At 35.6% G+C, this 23,855-nt stretch overlaps 3 protein-coding genes, 3 long non-coding RNA genes and 1 other non-coding gene across 13 annotated transcripts; 1 reads left to right on the plus strand and 6 right to left on the minus strand.

Moving 5' to 3' along the window:
- Window positions 1–680: 680 nt before the first annotated feature.
- Window positions 681–1,874, plus strand: LOC123207635 (thymidine kinase a-like; the record flags this gene model as incomplete). The annotated part of the gene is given in 3 exon segments (XM_044625094.1): window positions 681–825; window positions 1,115–1,236; window positions 1,350–1,874. Coding segments are annotated over 3 exon segments (529 nt in total), but the record flags the coding sequence as incomplete, so codon positions are not given.
- A 681-nt stretch (window positions 1,875–2,555) lies between these two features.
- TRNAT-AGU lies at window positions 2,556–2,629 on the minus strand. The gene has a single exon. It is a non-coding gene; the product is annotated as a tRNA-Thr (tRNA).
- A 1,405-nt stretch (window positions 2,630–4,034) lies between these two features.
- Window positions 4,035–5,636, minus strand: LOC123207634. Of its 6 annotated transcripts, none has more exons than XM_044625093.1 (5): window positions 5,490–5,636; window positions 5,025–5,333; window positions 4,761–4,898; window positions 4,582–4,689; window positions 4,035–4,426 (listed from the first exon to the last, which is right to left on the minus strand). In XM_044625093.1, the coding sequence occupies exons 2-4, from the start codon at window positions 5,290–5,292 to the stop codon at window positions 4,586–4,588; spliced, it is 510 nt and encodes a 169-aa protein (XP_044481028.1). In that variant the 5' UTR covers window positions 5,293–5,333; window positions 5,490–5,636; the 3' UTR covers window positions 4,035–4,426; window positions 4,582–4,585. The 6 variants fall into 6 exon arrangements, with proteins under 6 accessions (XP_044481028.1, XP_044481023.1, XP_044481024.1 ...); XM_044625088.1 differs by having other exon boundaries at window positions 4,971–5,350; XM_044625089.1 differs by having other exon boundaries at window positions 4,971–5,333; window positions 5,490–5,635.
- A 788-nt stretch (window positions 5,637–6,424) lies between these two features.
- Window positions 6,425–9,653, minus strand: LOC123207627 (scarecrow-like protein 13). 2 transcript variants are annotated; one of them, XM_044625080.1, is made up of 2 exons: window positions 9,528–9,653; window positions 6,425–8,483 (listed from the first exon to the last, which is right to left on the minus strand). In XM_044625080.1, the coding sequence occupies exon 2, from the start codon at window positions 8,212–8,214 to the stop codon at window positions 6,604–6,606; it is 1,611 nt and encodes a 536-aa protein (XP_044481015.1). In that variant the 5' UTR covers window positions 8,215–8,483; window positions 9,528–9,653; the 3' UTR covers window positions 6,425–6,603. The 2 variants fall into 2 exon arrangements, with proteins under 2 accessions (XP_044481015.1, XP_044481016.1); XM_044625081.1 differs by lacking the exon at window positions 9,528–9,653 and adding an exon at window positions 9,361–9,485.
- Window positions 9,654–12,548: 2,895 nt separating this feature from the next.
- LOC123207644 lies at window positions 12,549–13,231 on the minus strand. Its single transcript, XR_006500441.1, has 2 exons — window positions 13,010–13,231; window positions 12,549–12,902 (listed from the first exon to the last, which is right to left on the minus strand). It is a non-coding gene; the product is annotated as an uncharacterized LOC123207644 (long non-coding RNA).
- A 2,912-nt stretch (window positions 13,232–16,143) lies between these two features.
- On the minus strand, window positions 16,144–17,308 carry LOC123207632. The gene is made up of 2 exons (XR_006500439.1): window positions 16,284–17,308; window positions 16,144–16,196 (listed from the first exon to the last, which is right to left on the minus strand). It is a non-coding gene; the product is annotated as an uncharacterized LOC123207632 (long non-coding RNA).
- Window positions 17,309–19,087: 1,779 nt separating this feature from the next.
- On the minus strand, window positions 19,088–23,719 carry LOC123207633. The gene is made up of 2 exons (XR_006500440.1): window positions 23,404–23,719; window positions 19,088–19,484 (listed from the first exon to the last, which is right to left on the minus strand). It is a non-coding gene; the product is annotated as an uncharacterized LOC123207633 (long non-coding RNA).
- Window positions 23,720–23,855: the final 136 nt, after the last annotated feature.

Genomic DNA, 23,855 nt, shown 5'->3' on the forward strand with positions numbered 1-23,855 from the left:
ATTGAGGGAATTGATATTCAATTTGCCATGGCCTGCTGAAGTGTAAAAAGAGATACAGAAAGCCTGGGTGGTTGGAATGTGAGGCTTATGGATGGATAGAACTTATCACCTTCTCCTCGGTAGAAGAAGACAGGAGGAAATGAATTATACAATGTTCAGATGTTTCGAATAAACTTTTCTATGTACCTTAAAACTATAATCACAAGTTGAGGGCAGGAAATGGTTGAATTACTGTTAATGAATCTTGTTTCTTCTTCAGTTCTTCTTCATCCAATTTTTTTATATATTTATTTTACATATTTATTTGTTTTTTAAGATTCTAGATATTTTTTTCACTTTTATTACTCGCCTCTAAATTCACTGGCTTGGTACCAAATTCAGTGACTAAATTGCTTCTTGATCTTTGTTTTTAACTAATAGTTTTTATATCGCTTAGATTTGCTTGTTATTTAGGTCTTATTTGAAGATCTTATTGGGCACAAAATGCATACTGTCATCCAAACACCTTACACTAAGACTCTGTTTATAATTACTATGATGATTTTTACATACATCCATCAGGTTGACTAGAATGTAGGATTTTCAACAAATTTGCTTTTATGCTAAACTGGAATGAAATATTTAAAAGTATACTTGGGCTTGTTCTTACTATCTCTTCTCTTTTTTGGTTTCTTATGCAGAAGTGTAGCAGTAATAAAATCCAACAAGGACACAAGATATGGATTGGATTCTATAGTTACACATGATGGAGTGAAATTGCCATGTTCTGCACTGGCAAATTTGTCATCGTTCAAACAAAAATTTGGTTCTGATGCTTATGATAAGGTAATCCTGTGCAAAAATAAAATGATCTCTGTTATGAAAAAGGATGCTGTCTTTTAAATATTTAATTATCAGTATGATCGCTATGATTATAAGTAGTTTGCATTTTGTAAATGTGTTTTTCTTGGTACTGGTTAATGAAGACTGTAAAATGAAAGACAAATCCTGTTAGCAAGAATGCTGCTTGCACCTTCATAAATCTTGATTTTGAGTGTGTACCTGTTGTGACTTTAGCTGCATTTTAAGCCATCTTTCTGTGTAATTTACGCTCATGTCCAGTCCATGTTGACAGCTAGATGTGATTGGCATTGACGAGGCTCAATTCTTTGAGGACCTTTATGATTTCTGTCGTGAAGCTGCTGATCATGATGGAAAAATTGTGGTAGTTGCTGGACTGGATGGTGACTATTTGAGGTGTGATAATGTCCCGATTCTCATTCCTTGCACACATATTTAGAGAAATTTGTTTGCCTCAACATTTTTTGTATTATATTAGTTGTTTTTGATGGCAAGAAATATCTTGGCAGGAGGAGCTTTGGTTCTGTGCTTGATATAATTCCCCTGGCTGATTCTGTTACTAAATTAACTGCTCGATGCGCATTCTGTGGGAAACGTGCTTTCTTTACTTTAAGGAAGACGGAAGAGACACAGACAGAACTGATTGGAGGATCTGATATCTACATGCCTGTTTGCCGCCAACACTATGTTGGTGGACAAGTAGTTGTAGAAGCTGCTAGAATTGTTCTAGAGTCACAGAAGTCTAAATGTGAATCATTATGTGTAGAGTAGTTCAGCCCTTCAATGCTATTAGGAAATCTAGATCTTCCTTGAGCATTCAGCTGGATTTGTTAAAGACTGCTTTGTAGTTGCACATAGGATCTTGATCACTTGTGGCCCTGATTGTAATATAGACAATGCTGGGCTATTTGTGCCATCAAGATGTATGTTGGAAGGGAAAAAATGGAGTTGGAAATTGATGAATATGTGGATACTATTTGATTGTATTAAGACTGATGATTTTTAATCATATCTTGACATGATTGTGGCCTGAATATCCAATTGTAAGAGTCTTGGATGCTTGTTTCAGCAGCTTTATCAAAAATATGAAATGTTTAGGCAAACACTCTTAATCCCACTTGCCATAACACAAATTACCTTTGAGGATCAAAAGCAGCAAAAATTTGGAATCAATTTGCATCTCTATGCATCATTTATACAGTTATATGGGTGTAGTCCTGTATTTCAAAGCAGTGACTGTGAATCTGACAATGAATGTGTTTTATAACATGTTGAAACGGTGTTCCACAATTTTGGAATGGCGATGAAGGCTCTCTGTTAGGAGACGTTAGTATACTGGGGAGTGCATTATTGCAGTATCTACTAGGACAAGCTAGATCTCAATCTCTTCTTATTGGGGTGGATTGAGTCTAAGTTGAAGAAGAAGAATTATTGGAAGAGAGAGAATAAGAATCATCAGAAAATAAAAAAAAGCCCCAACAATGCAAGCTCCAATTCGAGCATAGTGAAATAACAATATAAGCACCAACAATTTGGATTGAATCCACCCACACTACTGATATCAGTCCCATGTTTCTGGATAAAGTAAACACCTCATTTTTCAGAAGAAACAATTGGCTGTAGAAGTTGGACAGTGATAAACAGGTAGAAGTTTTGTCAATCACAGCGTATTGAACAAAAGCAAAAAGAACTGAACAAACAAGGGAAAAGAATTTTGCTTTCGTTGAGAGTCGAACTCAAGACCTCCCGCTTACTAAACGGGTGCTCTAACCATCTGAGCTACGAAAGCTTCTTGTTCTTCAGCGAATAATTTATTCCATGTTAAAGAATAAATATAATTATTATTATCCACCACAGAACGCTATTCCGTATGAAATACAATTTGTTTTGAGCATAATTTTTTTAAAATATTTAATTAGGGAGTAAATGTAATTATCAGAGCTGGAAGGAGGGAGTAAATAATAGGATATGAGAGAGAAAGTCGTAGCGTATCTTAAGAGGTGCTTGTGTGTGTCAAAGATGGAAACAGAAGTCTTTAAAGTTGTCATAAGAGATTGACACAACAAGATAGTCGTGAGAATCCTTTTAATTAAGAGTTGTGTTGCAAGCTAAATTTTCAGATGTGGGAAGGTGACATTTGCAGGATACATGCACAAGGGCGTGCACGTGATTAAGTGGTGTAGAGTGTCATGACTCAAAATGAATCATCATGACATGGGTAGCAAAATGAAAAAAGCATGCAAGGTTTTTGATTTTGTGTTGATATCAAGAGTGGGAAGCGCATGAATATAGTCATTCGTGTTATTGAAGAAAAGACTAGACCATACCCTTACAAATTAGTTAGAAGGGAGAGGTACTCTCTTAATGAGTCCAAAACAAAACAAAACTAATGACTCTAAACTAATTCACAAAACAAAACCACTGAACCATAAAAGTCACTGTACTCAATATATGGGAATTTTTTTTAAAAGATGTTAAATAAGTTTCACAAACAATTCGGTCCTAGTCGTAAGAAGTGGCTATTTGTCAATGTAGCTGGCTTACCACTAGAGGTTCAAGAAGATGCTATTATAACTTATTCTGGGACCATTTCACAACATCCACAAAAGACACAGGTCAGGATTGACTATGGCTTGACAAATCCTTTTCCTCATTCTGATTTCTTTTAGTTATCATTTTTTATTAATTTTACAATAAAATTCATGTTCTTGATAAATTGTCAGTTTGAGTTTAACAAAACCATATAACTTTATTCATCCATCATTCATTGGTTAGACGTGCATTACCAAAAGCATTGTTAACGGTATGAACCAAATTCTTCATCTAAGTAACATATATTTTACAGAAAACATAATTTTTTTTCTTTTTTTTATCTAATAAAAACAAGAAGTTTTGAATAATTCATGCATAGGAAATTGTTATGATCACAGATACAAAGTCTAAAATTTAGATCTCATGTAGAAAAATATGAGTTTCAAGTCTGAGGTTTATATAATTCAGACTTCCTAATTTTAATAGCTAGTTTTCGGGTGTAATTCTTCTAATATTCAGATTATTTGGTATAAGAGTTACCAGTTGCAACTGTGTAGTGTGGATGGAGACGCTAATATTATACTGTTCACCTCTGAGTTAGCAAGGAGCTAGTAAGCTATAGAGCATGGTGGTATGTTATAATTCCAATCCACAATCTCAAATGGAAAATATGTGCTTTTGATGTAGGATTTAGGGGGTGATTCACCCAAAGTTCGTATAGAAACAAACACAGGTAAACAATTCATCCAATCCTTAGCTAAAAACTGACATGTTACAATGTTTACAGGTTACATCCAATTCCCGAAACTAATTTAATCCATTGAGGAAGAATAGCACAGTAAGACATTTGGATTTAGGAAAGGCTTGCTAAGCAGTTTTCATCCTTAGAAGTGCCAATATGATGTTTCTTCAATCCAGCTATATACAAAGGCTCAGATGAAATTTGCACTCTCTAAGCAACTTACAACATCCTCAATCAAGACATTATGAAAGCCAAGTAAAAATTTCATCCTCATATGTTGCAGACCAAATTAGCACCAGAAAGAGGCTCATCCTGAAATGTAATACCAAAATCTTATTGACTTGCCCAAGTAGAATCTCTCTGCTTAAATCGGAATTTGTTCAACCAAATCAAAGATTTCACAATGAATTCACATTCATACAAATCTATTTCCCATCTTCTAATTGAAACTGAAAGCAGCTTCATACCTTCCTATCCGTCTGGGGTGGTTTGATTGGAACTCCCTTTCACAGCAGAATTCAGAGACCGTGCAAGATTTTTAACACGATTTAACCTCAACCCTTTAGCCATTTTATCTGTATCTCAAACACATAAATCAAAAGCAGAAAAATACCATTGACAAAAACCTGATGCAATTGAAACTTACCAGTAGAAACTTCATTTGCCTTAATCATCACATGACTCTCACCAACATGACCATTCAATGACCGTGCAAGATTCTTTACATGACTCAATCTTAGCTGCCCAGAAAACTGGGCCAATTTATGAACTGGAACCTCCAAACCTGACAATAAAATATCATAAATATGCAGTTGTTTCCTTTAAAATAAACCAACAATAAGAGCAAAAACCTCACTTTGAGAGTTAGTGATAGCTTGAAGAGACTCAAAAGCAAGAAAATGATTGTTACATTGTGCAGTAATAGGATCGGTTGAGGGAGTTGGTTGTTCTTGTTCTTGTTCCTGTTGAGATTGAGGTGAAGCAATTCCAGTTCCAGTTCCAATTCCAGCTCTTAATCTTCTGAGTTGGTAATTTCTTCGACGTCTAGCAAGATGTTTTTCCCTCTCTTCAACACTCATGGATTGTCTTCTTTGTCTATCCCTCAAACGTCGTCGTTCTCTTTCTTGCTCCTTCTGCAACTTCCTCAACTCTGATCTCCCAACCCCTTCCATTGTCATTTCACATTCAACAACAACAACAACAACAAAGCTCTAAAATTCTGCAACAAGACTCCGACTTTATCACACAAAACCATCAAATTGCAACAATCCCACGTGGGTTTAATCAATTCAATCACATGAAAAAAGAACAAAACCCCACATCAATTTATCATGATTTCATCACATAGATCTCATGAAAAAGGCCGAAACTTTACCTGGGATGATTGTGCTGTAACTTAAGATAGACAGAACAGAACAGAACAGAAATGATGTGTTTTTAAATTGAGTTGTAGATACATACGTACGATCGAACCCAGTTGGCGTCTTTTCCTTTTTAACCGTTTTGGCCTTTTGGCAGATAAATTTGCCAAATCAGTTTTTGACACCAATGTGTTGCTGTAAATGGTTCGTTTTTTGCCTTTTACTTGCTATTCTAACTTATTCTGGTTTTTTATCCTCTAAACGGTGACGTTTTTAGGCTTCCGATATGACAATGTGTCATTCCATTGTTAGAAGGGACACTCGGTAACACTATATGCATTAACAAAATGTTTGACGGATTGTTTAGCGTTAAGGTGTAGATATGTGATTAGATGATTTAATTATATATTTTATTTTAAATTTAAATTTATCTAATAAAATAATGATGTAACAACCATTAATATTCATCATCAATTTTATTTGTAAATGAAAATGTAATTGTATATATAATATATTTACTTTGAGAATATGCCATGGAGTCAACTCTTCTTAAGTTTTAAAATTTTTTCTGAGTAAATATTAAATGTATTTTTTCTAATCTTTATATTATTTTACATTTCATTGTTCTTTTACCATATATGTAAACCTTAAACCCTACTCTGTCCCTTACACTTGCATAGTCATTGTATCTAATTAAATGTAAGTTGAGATAATTTTGCTATGACACTCTACTAATAATATGTAGTGCAAGTTGTTTGATGAATCAATGAAATAGATAGAGAATATTATTTTCCTAATCTAAGATCGTTCAATCATATAATAATATCTCATCGTTAATACACAAATTATTATTTATTATTAGAACACGTACTGTCATAATGTAATCCAGAAATGAATATTCAACGAATTCTTGGGCACATTTCAATTCTTAAATGGGTGTAGACCAAAATAAGCTCAAAACAGTCTCAGTATCATTCCAAGATGGGAATTTACAGTGAAGTTGAAGTTAAAGTTGGCATCCTGCTCTATGCTAGGCTGTATTGAGTTACAAATATCATTCTGACTCAGTTTCAAAAAGTTAGAACAAAAACAGTGAGTTATCCACAAAGGTTATCAGCTTGTTATTTATCACCTCCAAGCAGAAGAAGTTGCCATATGTCTGTTTATCCAGCCAAGATAGAGCGCCCCGTTATGGTCTTCAACTCTGTAATTGCAGTTGTATTCCTTCAACATAGCTATAACAGCATTGGTCACTGAAGGACTCATTGCATACGGCGTGAATCCAGCCATTTTCAATCGTAGTGTCCACTTTCCAAGAAGTTCATGCCTTTCCACCCTTTCGGATTCCTCGCAAGCTATCATATTGACTATATCTCGAGCCACACAGTGCTGCTCTGCACTGATTCGCTTCCTGTCATCCCTTGGACAAGCTACATCAATTGATTCAAACATAGCCATATAGTAATCCATTGTCTCACAGAACCTGTGAAAGAATGGGGAAGTATTGGTGTTGGACTCTTGCTCAGCAATGGTCACAACTTTGGGGGACAAACTTTTCACCAATCTCAACAGGCGATCTCTAGGATTTGAAGTGCTCACACTCTCATCTGGCACATGGTGCAATACGTAAGGAAAATTCACAACTATAGCTTCTCCAGGTTGAATTATAAGATGTTTTCTTTCAATCTCACAAGCAGACACAGAAGCATCATGGAACGCAAATGGCACATTGCATGTTGCAGCAACCTGCGCAAGCTTCGTCCCCACAACATCAAGACCTCCTCCTCGAGCATGAAGTGATTGTGAGTCGTCAATCCCAGTAATGCGGATAGATGGGGGCCCACCATGCTGTTTTGCAAGTGCATGGATGAGGTACATATACTGGGTGCCTTGTGCAATCTGGAAATCAATGATGTGAATTCTAGGCTCATTCACCACAGCTTCCCCAATAACAACATTCATTGATGTGTAAGCAAACTTCCAGTATGGACAGATCTGAAAGAGGACAGACATGTAAGACATGAGATCTGAGCTTGATGGTTGTTCACACTTCAACGCTTTGTAGATTTTACTTCCTGAGAATTCCAGTCTTGCTCTAAGCCCTTCCAGCATGTATGCCCCCAGGCGTTGAATTGGCTCCCCAGAGACTGACACCATTTGCTCTAACACAAGCATTAAATCAGCTGCTGTTAATAGATCACCTTCAGATACCACTTTAGCACAGTACACCAGCACCTCTTTCAAGTTTAGCCCAGGGATCATTTCCATCCAATTCCTACTTTGTGCTGAAATGCCTTGATGAGCCCCACTCTGAAAACAGCAGCTGCAGCTGTCCTCCAGCAATGTTCTCTCCAATTCTCTCAGTTTGTAAATAAATTTATTGCCATCATCAACACCAGAAGATCTGCTCATGGGTGATCCATAAGCATTGTCAGGGGACTGATGAGGATCTGACAGGTATGACTGAGAACCTAGTGGTGTAAGGGGACTCCTGTTAGATGAGATGCTGACGGCAGACGAAGAATCATAGGCAATAGTCGCAATGGATGATTCCAAGGTATAGAACTGCTCCTTGTAGGTTTGAGAGTCTCCACTGGTTCCTTGGCTGCAGCCATCAGAGCATGTATTGTTGTCCAGAATTTGGATATGAGGCAAGCAATAGGATTCAATCCCTTGAACAGGCTGGTGGAGTGATCTATGGACACCAGAGGAACTTTGGTGTTTCTGAGATGTTTGCATCTAAAACTAATCCCACTAATTGAATTAGCACAAAGAATGAAGAGTAGAAGTTATATCGGCAGCTCCTTCAAATTGAATATTGCTGACTTAGCAAGAGTACTCATATGAGAAAAAAAGACATGCTACCAATCACCATCTCTTTCCATAGCAGTTAAGAACCCAATGGTCTTGAAACACAGCTAGATTTTTTGTTTGTCAATTGTCAGCACCAATGTTGGTCACAAACTGCTATGGTTCGCATACTGGATGCATTACAGAATTAGCTCAGTCTGAAAAGAGAACAAAGAAATAAAGGTTATACACAATCCATTCAATTCCGAACTCCAGTTCACAAGTTTCATTTTCAAAAAAATGAGAAAAAGGAAAATCCTCAGTACACAAAGGACTCCACTTTCAACCATTTCCGTATACCAGTTAACTTTACAAATTCTAACCAAAATAATCAAAGGATCACAAGAAGACAATTCCCAACAGGAACTTTACAGCTAACGACCAAAACAGGCAAATGAAAGTTTTCTTTTAAGCAACTGATCTTTTCAATAGTAAGCGCTAAATCATCAAACGCAAAGAGGATTCTTAGAATTGACATCAGTTAAAAGTTAAAACAATCTGGAAAACTTGGAAACCACGAAATTAGAGTCAACTCTCATTAAAAGCTACTTACCATGAACAAAATTAAATGCTCTGGAGTCTGGACACTGATTCAATTTTCATCCAATGAAAACAATTGAAGCCACCAAATAAAAAGGAAAAGGCACTTTAAAGCTAACAAAAGTACATCCAGTGGACATGGAACTCAAAAAGGTCGGCGCACACACACAGAGAGACACAGAATTCATAAAAACAAAAAGGAAAATCAATATTGAATTTTAAAAAAAAAATCAAGAGATATATGTAAACCATACCAATTAATTTCTCAAATGAACACCAATTACAAGTTTAATCATACAAAATCTATGAAACACCATCAGATTTCAAGCAATATACAACTCCACAAAGCCACCGACCATGCTCTTTTACATTTAATTATTTGAATAAAAACTAATTCATTTCTAAACTAGAAACCATATAAAAGAACAAAACAAACCATGCAGATGTCAAAACAATACATAGAAGGACTAAATTTTCATGAATTATAACACTAACCCAGAAGCCCAAAGCACAAATAAACATCAACAGAATCAAACTTTGACCTCAACTCGAGCTCAAAACACCACTCAACCAATTCCAACACCCATCAAAACCAAACCTTTATTTTGAGCAAAAACATAAACAGACCCACATCAAAACAAGTCTTGATAGCTCTAGCATACCTGAAAGCGAAACTTAGTAGAGGTTTTGATTGTGTATCAGATTCTTCTCCAAGAAATTGAGTTTAACAAAACCAACCAACCAACAGTTGTATAGTGCAGAAATGTCTGTTGCCTGCTCGACAATGATAACTAATATTTTTTTTATAGCTACATATCAATTATCGCCCTCCATAATTGATTTATTTACATGAATACCATTTCGAATTGAAATTTCGGGTCTTCACGACTTAAAAGCATCCTTTTTTGGTCAAACGCCATAAATATTTTTTTTTCTATTTTTACCTTTAGACACTACTTACTGAGTCAACATAAACAATTAGCATGATTTAGTTTCAAATCATAATTAACTGAGTTGAGTTTTGAATTAAATTTATTTAATTTAAATTTAAAATAATCTTATATCCAAATGTCTCTTTGTTTATCTCGAAATACGGAATATTAATAATGTATGTATGTATATTGAAATATTACATTATAATATCATATAATTATTATATATAAGATTAATTAAAAATTGATTTGAATTTAAAATAATTATTTTGAGATCAAATTTGATTTATAAAATTGGTAAATAGTCTACTTAAAAAAAAAATATTATTAGAAAAAAACAAAAAATCATTTAAGAGACCAATTTTGATGTAAGATATGAAAGTTGAGTTAAAAGAATAATTTAGTTTGGATGACTTTTATTTTATCCCTAGTTTTAAAGGGATATTAATTTTATAAATACTTATTTTGAATAAAGTTGATTACTTGGCCTGACACTACGGAAAGAGCTGCGCTTTGACACAGGGCACACGGTTTCTAAAACAGGGCCATTTGGTATTCTCGTAAATATCGAAAACGCCAAGCCCCTTTTTCTCAACACTTTGTTCTACCTGGAAGGCTGACGCAGGGCTCTCTTTCTTCGAAAGCAACTCAACCATTTTTTGTTTTGCTTTTTAAGTAATTAATTAATTATAAAACTTTTTTTTGACGTGGCAAAATTGTTTTCTAGCAATTTCCACTTCAGTTCAGTGCAGTTAAAGGCATCCTAGGGCAGTGTTAGCCTGTAGGAAGGCGTACCGTGTTAACGTGGAGTCGTTTTCATCGCACGTCATTCCTGGCTTTGCCTGATCTATAATAAACTGTAACACACGAAGTGAAAGTTAAACAATAAAGTAATCTCAAATTATAAAACCTAAGTATAGGTACTAGGATTTCTTTTCTTATTTTATGTTTCAAACCAGAAGTGGTTAGGTACAAGGTTTGAAGTTTAAATTCCTGCCAACTCAAATGAGTATTTGAACTGATAATTATAGATTCCAATTTTGACTCTAATTTGCTGAATACAGCCATATGGGGGCGAAATAGCTTTAATAATATATCATTTACAAATTAATTTTTGGGTGTAGAATAAAGCCCAAAAAATTTTGGACTGGTCTGGTCGTGGGATTGGGGAGATGAAGTCAAGAACATGACATTTAATTCTTTTGCTTGGAAATAAAGAATAATCAAATGGCGTTCATGTCAAGTTCCAATTGCTATACTGTTTGAATCATTGCTCATTTCAATTCAGCGACTACTTTTTCTTTTTTGGATTTTCTGCAACGACAAAAATTAGATTGCTTTTTCTATGTTTTGCCCTACCTATGATTGAAACAAGTGCATCAATGAAATCTGTTGACTGCATGGATATACGTACATACTTGAAAGTCTTAAACTCCATGACAGTGGAGAAAAGGAATTGGTACATATGGAGAGTAGTGGGTGGATTTGGTTAAATTGAACCTAAAGCAAGCTTGAGCTCAACTCTACTTTAGAATGACTATTTTGAGATCAAATTTAGTTTGTTCAAGTGACGATGAGTTTGTCAAAAGATCAACAAGAGAAGATGAAAAGTGATCAGAAAAGATGAATAATGCAAGCAATGAGTCAATGAGAAAAGATAAACCCGGGAGTAAAGAGAAACTTCCCCCAAAGTAGGGTTTTGTTAAGAGACCTAACATAATTATGAGAGAAAATGTGCTTATACTGAGCCAAATCTGATATAAAATGAGGATTGCGCAAGATGAAGAAAGCATATACCAGTAAATTCCATTGTGCATCAAAATAAAACAATATTTTTCAGAGTCAACCAGAAAGATGTATCCATCGGTTCTGGATTAGTTATATATTTTTATCTTCAAACAATTCTATCATCCAAAGAAGTTGTAAGATTGCCAAAAACATCACCATGGTTACAGCAAACACTTTAATGAGATGTTCATTCCAAAGGATTCCCTCTTATTGGGAATTACTGGAAACAGGTACATAGCTGGGTATAAAGAAAAGGCTGAAAACAGAGAGCAATGACAAGTAATAATCCATAAACAAGTGCAATGAAAATCTTTTTCAATAACACGTTTTGGCCCACCATGATCAAACTGTATCCCAAATCCTTATTTTTGTTTTCAGTAATCCAATCAGCAAATTCAGAATGTTCCAATGCAAGCAATAGTATGATTCTCAAGATGAGATGAACTTAGCATAAGCTTTTAGAACACATATAAGACCCTTTTAACTTTCAGGATGGATCATAGAAATAATAGATGCACCATTCTAGTACTATAGAGAGTTAAAGTTGATCTGAAGTTGGCATAGTTGGCAAAACTGACAGAATTTTGGAAGATGGGACCTCAATTCATACTCAAATCAGGCAGAAATGAAAGCATGCTAGCTGAATTTTGTAATAAAAAGGTCAAGAGAAAAAAAACCAAAAACCTGCACATAAGAGCATCATCAAGTACTGCCACCCCTTACTAAAACAAAGTCTGAAGTATATCATACAAACAAAGTATGTTGATTGGCAGATATCAGGGATTCCGCAAGGAAAAACTTTCGCTTTGCTTTTTATCAGGAAGGCTATAAGAAGCTTACTAGTTAATCAAAACAAAGAAAATGGAAGTTCATATCCATTCCAAACAATTCAAAGTTTCTATTCATGCAAACAAACACAGATATCAATAAACTTAAAGAATTGCACAAGAATAAAATCCATCAAAGACAAATAAAGAAACTGCTTTCATAAGTTCTTCAATTGAAATGATCTCTCCTTATAGCAACGATGCATCAACTCAAGCAAAAAGGTCTAAACTTGGATCCAACCCATCAAACAAAACCACATTGCTGCCATCAGCGTAAATCATAATCCAGTAAAACAATTTTATTAACAACAAAATCAAAATCATAAACTAAATCACTACTAATTGTTGAATCCACGCTTTTGGGAACTAGCCACCTCACACTCATCAGGGAAAAAACCCATGAGTCGACCCGCCAAGTTCTGGTACGCGTACATGAACCCACCCATCGGCCCGATCAAGCCACCGGTCACCATCGACAGCCCAGGAAGGCCTGGCATTAACCGTAAAAAAGAAGAGTAAAAAGCGAAACTTTACACTTTCAGCAAATAAAATTTAAAAATTGAAAAAAAAAGGTGCTGCAGAGGAAGAGAAATGGACCGGAGAGGTTGCCCACGACAACGGAGACTCCGGTAATGGTGGAGAAACAGACGTAATCGAGGGTGTTGAAGTTGGCGACGACTTTGGTGAATGGCGGATTTCAATCTATGACTGGGTACTGTGGCTTCTCAGAGGCTGTGATCTCTGTGTTCATCCTGTTGTTGTCACTCCATCACTCTCCCTCTCTGAGTGCGTTATTTGGTGAATGGTGGGGCTGGCTGGAGGCGTTCAGCCTGTAGTTAGGGTCTGATTTTGAATGTCGGATGGCTGATTTTGGGCTCATACTGATGGGCCGATAATGGACTTCTTCCCAATCCATAGGACACTTTTCATTGGAATTAAAAGAGGTTTTAACTAAAGTTGGATTGAATAAGTAAAGTGTGGACTATTATAAATTCAAACTATACTAAAATTGATTCATCCGAATTAAAAGTGTCAGTGGATTGGATCAGTCTGGGTGGCATGGTCATGAGCTTTTGGGCTGGGTTGACCCAAAAAAATACATAAGACTCTTAAACGGGTCGGTTGATTAATTTTAATAAAAAATAATTTTTTATATTATATTAATTATTTTATTAACAGTCATGCGCTAGTCTAGGCCAACTTACAAGCCTTTTGTTTAGGCTTACGACATAATATAGACCGGGCCATTTTAGCGTAATTTGGGTCAATCGATTTATTTGTCATGTTTAATTTGAGGCCAAACGACTATTTCCCACCTAAGGTATGCTGTAATGACAAGTTTCCCCCCTTTAACTATGGAAATACCAAACACCCACCCATGGCCAGTTAAAAGTAACGGGGTTAAGGGTAAAATTGTCATTTTCTCTATAATATTAAAAAATAAACTAAAATATAATTTCCTTTTGCCCCCCTAAAGTTTGAAAACAAAAATTTTTCCCCAGCCTAAGTTTAAGAAAATGGCAGTTTCACCCTAGGGTTTGGTTTTGAAATCTCCGGCGACCTCTCCGGCTCCGTTGCCGACGGCTTCTCCCTCCCGAAGAATCCTCTCCTTCCGGTGATCGGTTTCCTCCCATTTGGAGGCCCGATCGTCGTCGGAAAAGCGGTGGGAGACGAAGAACTTCGTCGGGGAAGACGAAGTTCTTCGTCTTCCCAGACGAAGACGACGGCTTCGTCTCCCACCGCTTTTCCGGCGACGATCGGGCCTCCAAATGGGAGGAAACCGATCACCGGAAGGAGAGGATTCTTCGGGAGGGAGAAGCCGTCGGCAACGGAGCCGGAGAGGTCGCCGGAGATTTCAAAACCAAACCCTAGGGTGAAACTGCCATTTTCTTAAACTTAGGCTGGGGGGAAATTTTTGTTTTCAAACTTTAGGGGGGCAAAAGGAGATAAAATTTTCAGGCGTTAGGGTTCTGTTAAATTTAACTGGCCATGGGTGGGTGTTTGGTATTTCCATAGTTAAAGGGGGGAAACTTGTCATTACAGCATACCTTGGGTGGGAAATAGTCGTTTGGCCTTAATTTGAATGCACAATTAAACTTTGGATAGATTTAAAAAGTAAACGCCGGCTAAATTGTTATGAGAGGCAAGGATAAGTAATAATTTATAAAACATTAAAGGACTATTTTCACCTAAATTTTAATGTAAAAATAAATATATATTTGTAAGGTTTTAAAAACTTAAATACTCACACATGATTTAATTTATGTTAAAAAATCTTAATTAGGGTTAGGGGTAAAATTTTCATTTACTAAAAATATTTTAAAAATTAAAGTTTTATTATATTTTTTCAAAAGTTTAAAAATCTCACAATTTCTCTCTCCCAAAACTTTTAACATTTGAAAAGTAATCATTTTACTTTTAAATCCTTAGTTTTTTTGTTTTCTTCTCTCCAACAATGGCGACTATGTAAAGATGGACATTTTCGTCTTTTTTGACAAAAAAACAAAGATTCATCTATTGAAGATGGTTGTTGACTCTTAGTCTTGTTTTTAAATGGTCACCGTCATAGGAAAGTGGAGATAAAAAGCCTAGAGATTTGAGAGTGATATTGGCATTTTTCAAAACTTGAAAACTTTGGATAAGAGAGAAATTATGAAAATTTTAAACCTGAGAGAAAAATGTAATAAAACTTTAATTTTTTAAATTTTTTTATTAAATAATAGTTTTATTTTTACCTTTAATTAAGATTTTTAAGAAAAACTGAATAACAAATAAATGTTTAAATTTTTAAAATTCTACATATGTATTTAACTTTATATTAAAACTTGGATGAAAAATGACCCTTTGGCCTATATAAAATTTTGGCATAGAACATGTGAGTTGCAATTTTCCATTAATAAAAGTCAACCGACCCGAGCAATGTGAATTGATAGGACTGGTAAATTGAATACCGGTGATACGAATCGGACTGCTATCCAATTCCAACACTCTTAACCCCCTTGCATTATTAGAAGCAAAGACGTCTGGCGGAGCAAAGAAGAAATTCTAGGAAGGTAATATTGATTTTCATGCCCATATAACAACTCTTTCAGTCTACGCGGCTCTTCAGCATAATTTCCAGGAAAGTTTGCTTTAGTTTCCTGGATAAACTATAGAATATATGGAATTAATAAAGCAAACAATAATATAAAATTGAACTGAATTTGAACATGAATTGGTTTAAATTTAACTTGAATCCTTTATGATCAGCCTATAGCAAATTCAAATTAAATTTAAGTTAATTAAAAATATCATGAGATTACTAATATGGTGAATTAGTATAATAAATATATTATTGATAAGATAAATAATATCATTAATAAAATAAATAATATCTCAAAAATAAATTCGAATCTAACTTAAATTAAACAATCAAATTGAAACTTGGACTCAAGCCAAAGTCCTTACAATCATATCATAAGGAGAACTAGTTTACTTTGTTGTATTGACCAACAAGAGAATAATGATAATGTGTTTACTTTCCCTTGTCCATCACCTTCTGGACACACACGCCAATTCCAAGCAAAATCAGACTCGCTTTCTCACGTCACCTAATAATATTCCATAAGCTTCCTCGAAATTTTGCGTTTCTTAATTATTGATAATAATAATAATAATTAATAATTCTCAATGAAAATTATTCAACAACATTTCTGGCATTCTTCTGCTTCGAAACTGATTTTCCCTATATACTTGAAAGAAATTTATGATATTTTCCGCCATCATCCTTACAATCAAAACGCGTCTGCATGTTATGGCCATGGGAAAAAAAAAAAATTAGAAATAACTTAAACGTGTACAATTTGAATTTACTGCATGACTTCTAGCTTACGTTTCTCTTGACTAACGAGAACGGCGTCAACCTCCTGCTCTTCTCTCCTGTTCTTGTGGTCTGCCTAGTTTTTCAGCAAGTGTTGAGGAAATTTAATTGGAAAAAATGTAAATCACACTGCAGCTTCCAGGAGGTTTCATGGTTCATTATGTATAAAAAAAAGCCAGCCATTTGGGGTTATCTTCAAAAGGGTTTCACTGATTTTTCTGTTTCTCTTCCTTGGTATTATAATACAAAAAGTTCTGGTTCAGCAGGCGGGCATGCAACATGTCAAACATGAGCTCTGATTGTCGAGACATTGAGTCGCAGCAGAGAGACTTGCTTATAGGCGGTGACCGTCCACGAAACATCTGGAGGCGGATTTTCCTGGTTCAACATGCATGCCAAATTCTGAGAGCCTGTAAAACTAAGAGGGGTTCTCTAAGTATCGCTACTGCAGCAGTCTCATCTTCCACTACCTCTTATTATGCAGTCATCGGCACTTGCAAAGAAGAGAATGCAGTAAGTTCACTCATTATTTTAAAACCCGGGCTGGACTGGCCGGTGGAATCAGAAGGAAGGTCAGTCTGCTCTAGGTGACTAAAACTAGTTTTAGCATTTGGTGCGGTTAGACATGGTGATGGCCTGTCCCGAGGCAGCCTTAATGAGCCTGTCATGTTAGTGGATCAGCCCGTGCCAAGACTCGTTACAGTACGGATCTTGCAGATCATGTTGACCCACCAGATGAAGAGGCTTCATGACATGGCTCAAGACCTTCTGGGCCATGTCATGTCGGTTTTTAATGGGCTAACCCATGTCTTTTTGTGGGTTAGCATATTAAATTATAATATTTTAATTTTTTTTATGTATAATTAATATTTAGCTTTTTTTTTTTTAATTTTTAATAATTTTTTATGGGTCTTACCTCAAGGCCTTGATTAGGGTTGAATTCGAACCGAATCAATTTGAGCTCAGCTCGATCTAGCCCGAAAATAGTCGACCTTAGTTGAGTTCGAGTTACTCGTCAGATTTTCAATAAAAATTTTTGATACAAAATGATGTCGTTTTGACTAATGTATATTAAAAACGACGTCGTTTTGATAAAGAAAAATGAGCCGAATCAAATTTGAGCCAGAAATGAGTCGACCTTAACCGAGCTCGATCAAGCTCGAGCTCGAACTCGAACTCGAGCCACCTATATTGAACCGAGTCAAGCTCCAATTTAACTCAATTCAGCTCAAATCTAGCTCTAGCCTTAGACAGTTTGTATGGCCTAGTACTATCATGGACAATGCCAAAAAAAGGAACTTGGTCAATGTTATAGGCTCTAGTTCGGATTAATTCACTGGCTGAATTTTATTAAATTGTGATTCAATCAAATCAATCTAATCAAATCATTATGTTGATGTCATGTAAAGATGAAGCCAGACATGTGATGTGATACACACCATTGAAATCATAATAATATGGCAAAAGGGCTTATCCTAACCTAAATTTTTACGTGTTTTTAAAATCATATTCATGAGATTTAAAAAACCTAAAGTTCTATTCATGTGTCAACTCTCACTAAAATTTTATATTGAAAATGTGGGTAAAATCGTTATTTTATTAATAATATTAAAAAATATATAAAATTAATTATATTTTCTCATTAAGTTTTAAAAACTAACCACTTCACATTTACTTAAAATTTTCTAATTTTAAACCTTAGATTTTTTCCTTCACCCCTCCAACCACTATCTCTAGTACCGATGATCTCCCCTCTCTATCCTAAAACATTGGCCGGTGCACGACGGGGCATGATGACCTCCCCTTTGCAAATTTTTTAGTCTAAGACGAAGAGACCGATCTCTTTGTCTTCGATTAGGGAGATGCCAACCAATGTTTTAGGGTGGAGAAGAGAGGTTGTTGGTGTTGGAGATGGTGGCCAGAAAAGAGAGGAAAAAAAAAACTTAGGTTTGGAAGGGGGATATGACTTTTCAAAGTTAGAAAACTTTAAATAGAGATAAAATTGTTAGTTTTTAAATTTTAAAAGGGACAATGTAATGAATTTTACATTTTTTAAATATTATTAGTAAAATAATGATTTTACTTTTACCTTTAACAAAAAATTTTAATCTAATTAATCCATAAGTAAGACTTTGAGTTTTTCAAACTTCATATGTGTGATATTGAAAATGCATTGAAACTTGCGTGGGAAATAGTGCTTTGGCCTAATAATATATACCAATCTCAAAGGGCATATGTCCTTCACCATGATAAATCAAATAGCTACCTGATTTTTGTTTTTCGCTTTTAATGTAGGTAAATTTTGATTCTACTAACAAATGAACAATTTTCCACCCCCACTTCCACTTTAGAAACTGAATCATCTATAAAAATTAACAGCCCTCGCGTCCATGCAATTTCTCCTATATGTCTCAGTGTTCTGTCCAAGGTAAAATTGGGGTATTAAGAGATTCATTCCATATTTTGTCTCTGATGAACTGTGTTTAAAAGTTTTATATCACAAATTCTACTCTAATAGTCGGGTCACTATTAAGATAAGAGACCTTCATACATATTCAACAATTCTCCCATGTTTTTGGGTTTTAAAATCTTTCATAAACTATTCAACTTCTTTTTGTCATTCATAAGAGATCTAAGATATCTATATATATTCAATATCTATTCCATGTTTTATCTATGTAAGATCTTACTAGAGTGTTATACCACTAGACCCACCTAACGGGCAAACCTACTATAACCATAATAGCTTTTGTCACAAATTCAAATATGTATGGGCACAAGATGATTCTGGTTAACCTGAATCGAAGGGCAATGGATGACTGAACCTTTGATTCTATTAGTATACTTCAAATCTCCTAGTAGATTGAAATGCTGCAGTCACATCATATGTTTGAAATAGCTTATGAACTAACTTATTAAGTATTTAATTTTTGTAGCATTCGGAAATAACAGAAATTGTTGAGGACTTGACCACATCACCTCGAGTTTCCGATGACTTGCTTCATAATGATCCAATTGTCAACAATGTGAGACTCCAACATGCAAATATTGCTCAGATTGTAAAGGCCAGGGACTTTGCTGCACTGCATAGATTTGGAGGTGTTCAAGGCATAGCAGTAGCTCTTGACACTGATTTAGAGAAGGGAATCCCTGCTGATGACAATGGCCTATGTTCGCGACGCGTCAGCAATACACTGTCCAAGGCACAAGATCCTGCAAAAAGCTTTGTCCAGTTAGTCTTAAAATCTTGTAACAACTACATTGTCATTCTCCTCCTCCTGTCTGCGGTGATGTCCATAGGCTTTGGCATCAAGCTAGAAGGTGGCAAGAGTGGTTGGCATGGAGGAGTGATAATAATTAGTGCCGTCATCATACTTGTAGTTGCCTCTTTAATACGCGACTTCCGGCATGAAAACTCAATGAAGCTGCCAAATGAGCAGACATTATCAGAAAAGAGTCAGACAGAAATCGATGTAATTAGAAGGGGGGATTGGCAGAAAGTCTTTATTTTTGATATTGTAATTGGTGACATTGTGTGCTTGAGAAGGGGATACAATGTACCTTGTGACGGTCTGTTCATACGTGGTGAATCCTTGAAGTTGGATGATGGTTTAGCAGCAATTGATGAAGAGAACCCTTTCCTCTTCTACGGTTCAAAGGTGATTAAAGGGCATGGTCAAATGCTTGCAACATCTGTGGGTATGAACACGCTATGGGGTGAGATGATGAGCCAGATTACTCAGGCTCCCAGCCAGACCCCATTACCAACTCAACTTGACAAGGTGAGCATTCGCACACAACTTATTGGACTTTTAATCTCAATTCTTCTTCCAGTAGTGGTTTTCCTACATTTTGTGCTCAGAAAGGAAAAGCCTCATAGTGAGATACCGGACACCAAAGACAAACCAACTTCAAGCAGGGCCATAATGGAGGCTATCAGGGGGATTATCAGCAGACAAAGTGGGAAGGTCAATATATTGACCACTTTAGTAACGTTGCTGGTAGGCATGGTGGAAGGAGTGCCTTCTATCATTGCCCTAGCCATCTTTTATTGGAATAAGAAGGCTCTATCCTACAAGCCCTTTGCCCAAGGGTTATTGGCTTGTGTTAGTATGGGCTCAGTCACAACCATCTGCACTGACACAACTGGCGTGCTCACTTTGAACCCACAGGAAGTTTGGATTGGTGAAGAACTCATCAATGAAGATGTGATAGTACATGAGCTTGTTCTTGAAGCTCTGTGCAATGGAATCACCACACCTTTTCTGATGCCACAGGGTCCTAGTAGCACAACTGAGGATTTTCTCCTTTCTTGGGCTACACTCAAGTTGGGAGCAGATATGGAGATATTTAAGCAAAGTTGCACCATTGTTGATGCCCAAAACCTTAGTTCCAGGGAAGAAGGAAGCCGAGTATTGATGAGGAAGAATGGAGATAACCATTTGTGGTTGCATTTGAGAGGACCTGCAAAAAGGATATTATCCATGTGCTCTTGTTACTATGATAGCAAAGGGACGGAGAGTATCATGGATGAACAAAAGAGGTCAAAATTTGCGGGAGTTGTTGAGGGTATGCAGTCTAAACAACTCAGAACCATGGCATTTGCTTATAAGCAAGTTGATGCTTCTGAGCAAGTTGATCCTTCAAAATGCGAAGACAACAGCTTAACACTGATTGGGCTGCTTGGTCTGAAGCATACATGCTGGACAGATACAAGAAAAGCAATAGAGGCTTGCAGAAACGCAGGTATTGATGTCAAACTAATTTCACAAGTTAATGTTGTGGATCTGGGGGTTATAGGTCTTGAATTGGGATTGCTCCCAAACTCAGATAGATTGGCGCTTGAAGCTGCAGATTTTCGAAAGCTAAACAACGAAGAGAGGCTGGAAGTGGTAGATAAAATTTGTGTGATTGGAAATGCCCTCCCTTCTGACAAGCTCCTTCTTGTTCAGTGCTTGAAGCAAAAAGGCCACATGGTAGCAATGGTTGGAGACAAAACAAATGAGACTCCAGCACTAAAAGAAGCTAATGTGGGGATTGCTATGGGCACTTGGAGCAGTGAATCAGCTAGGACGAGTTCGGACATTATCATTCGAGATGAAAATTTCAGTTCCTTGGTTACCATTTTTAGCTGTGGAAGATGTGCTTACGAAAACATCCAGAAGTATATCCAACTTGAGGTCACCATGGTTATTGCATGGTTATTGATAACCACTGTCACAACTGTTGCCTCTGGGGATACCCCAATTTCAACAATTCAATGGTCCTGGGGAAACCTTATAGTTTCTGTTCTAGGTGGCCTTGCTTTATTAACACAGCCACAAAGTGAGGACCTGATGGACAGGCAGCCAATGAGAAAAACAGATCCATTCATCACTAAAACCATGTGGAGAAGCATAATCACTCAAGCGTTATTTCAAACTTCCATTTTGGCGACCTTTCAATTAAAAAGCGAATCTGTCCTAGGAATCAGCATGGAGGTAAGTGAAATCATGATCTTCAATAGTTTCATTCTCTGCCAGGTTTTCAACCAATTCAATGCAAGACAGCCAAAGATGAAGAACATCTTCAAGGGTATCCTTCAAAACCTATGGTTTTGGGTGGCTGTGTGCGCTACCGTGGTTCTACAAGTGGCATTCATAGAAATTGCACATGTTATTTTCGGTAAAGCAAAGCTAAATGGTGAACAATGGGGAATTTCTTTCCTAATCGGGGTGCTCACATTGCCAGTGGATTTCGCCACAAAAAGCGTATCAACTTTCATCATGTTTTTGCGTAATAAATTACACAGTTCACACATAGCATCCATGGGGATGACACACTCTGAATTGACTTGTAATCTCGAGCTTCCTTTATTCAATAAGTAGATTCCACAACAAACCCATCATTCCATCTCACTCTCTTTCAGTGACAGTATTTTTAAACAATTTTATGTATCATTTGAATTGAATTACTAATTATTTTCCATCACTTTATTCTAATATATAATTATTTCTATAATTTAAAATTTTAATCCATTAATTTTAACATATTCAAAATCTAACATGAAATCTTCCACAATCACCAATTATCTTCTCATTGTCCTAAGCTAACTATCATAAATCAAACTTAATCTTAATCTTACAAGTATCATTTAATAAACAGTCTATATACCTTACAAATTATAATCCTAGTGTTAAATTATAATAAACACCATCAAAATCAAGTGTGCTTATTATACTCTTTACTATATAGTTGTTTGTGGGTACAAGATTTTTAATAAATTAATCACTCATAATAAATTTGGACAAATTAAAGTAGATATATAATAAAATTTTCATAAAAATTTTCAAATGAAACAAAATTCAATTTTATTTTCAAAAACCTCATTAAAAAGAGGATATTAACATTGTCTGAAAAATTAAATTTACACTAAACAACCCCGATTACTTGATTTTTAACAATTTCTATAGGTATCAAAAATTTATAAAATTTTGACATAAATAAATAGACATATGATAAAAGTTTCAAAAAAAAAAAAAAATTTAAGATACAATTGAGTTAAAATACTTGATCAAAACCTACACTTCCCTTTCTTCATCTGCCAAAGTGTAGAAAAAAAAGAAGGTGTGTGTGTGTCCATATATATATATATATATATATATATATATATATTTATTTATTTTTTATGAAAACTCTTGAAATAAGGAAAAAGAGCAGTTTATATATATAAAGTTATTCAAAGGGATAAAGATCCTCTCTCCTCATCCTCGAACTCATCCACTCATATCTCTTATTTTTATATCTCAATTAAAATCCTTTAATGGACCTTGTCCTCCCATTTGTCTAATCCTATCCCTTGATTTATCCTTCTTAAATTTTAAATTTTAATTTTAATTTCCAAGATAAGAATTTCTTTAAATGATATATCCATCAATATCTCATCATATTTTATTTATATAAATAAATAAATAAAACAGGAATATTACACCCAGCAAACAAATATTGATTGAGAAGCTGCACTGCAACAGAACAGAAGTTATAAAGACAAGCAAATCATGCACTTCTTAGCAGCAAGAAAGAAGCAATGAAAAGACATCGCATGATATTATTAAGTAGCATGTATAAATACTAAAGAAGCGATAAAGTTCACCTTAGAATTCATTGACAGAGTTGGGGTTGAACTGTTGAAGGCTTGAAGCTTCCGAGTATATCACAAGTTTTGACAATTTCGACATCTACCCTCATTTCTAGTCTACCCTTTTCTTCAGGCTGCATACTGACACTTCGTTGTCACATCCTTAAACGCACCGTTTGCCAGAACTTGGTTGCTGGGGACCAATGGAGATGGTCAAAATTAATGTTGGATATTCCCAAATCGGTGAATCTCTTCACCAGATTAAAGTTGATGAATGATTACAGATTTTTTTTTTTTATTTTGTCAAAATTTTGAAGTGATGAAATCCATAAATGATATGACTCTTTTGAAGCTCCAACTGGTAACAAAGGCCAAGTCACCTCTAGAGCCACTTTCGGTACATGTCCATTGGGCCGGGCTAAATGGAGGCCCAGCCCCGAAGCTTAATATTTTGGCTCAATTCAAAA

This window comes from Mangifera indica, unplaced genomic scaffold (assembly GCF_011075055.1).
Source record: "Mangifera indica cultivar Alphonso unplaced genomic scaffold, CATAS_Mindica_2.1 Un_0090, whole genome shotgun sequence".
NCBI lineage: Eukaryota > Viridiplantae > Streptophyta > Magnoliopsida > Sapindales > Anacardiaceae > Mangifera > Mangifera indica.

Coding starts and splice junctions, on each gene's coding strand:
- LOC123207627 (XM_044625080.1), bottom strand. CDS start 8,214: ATGCAAACATCTCAGAAACACCAAAGTTCCTCTGGTGTCCATAGATCA.
- LOC123207634 (XM_044625088.1), bottom strand. CDS start 5,292: ATGACAATGGAAGGGGTTGGGAGATCAGAGTTGAGGAAGTTGCAGAAG. Junction 4,899..4,970: donor AGCTATCACTAACTCTCAAA/GTGAGGTTTTTG, acceptor TTTTATTGTCAG/GTTTGGAGGTTCCAGTTCAT. Junction 4,690..4,760: donor GGCAAATGAAGTTTCTACTG/GTAAGTTTCAAT, acceptor TTTGAGATACAG/ATAAAATGGCTAAAGGGTTG.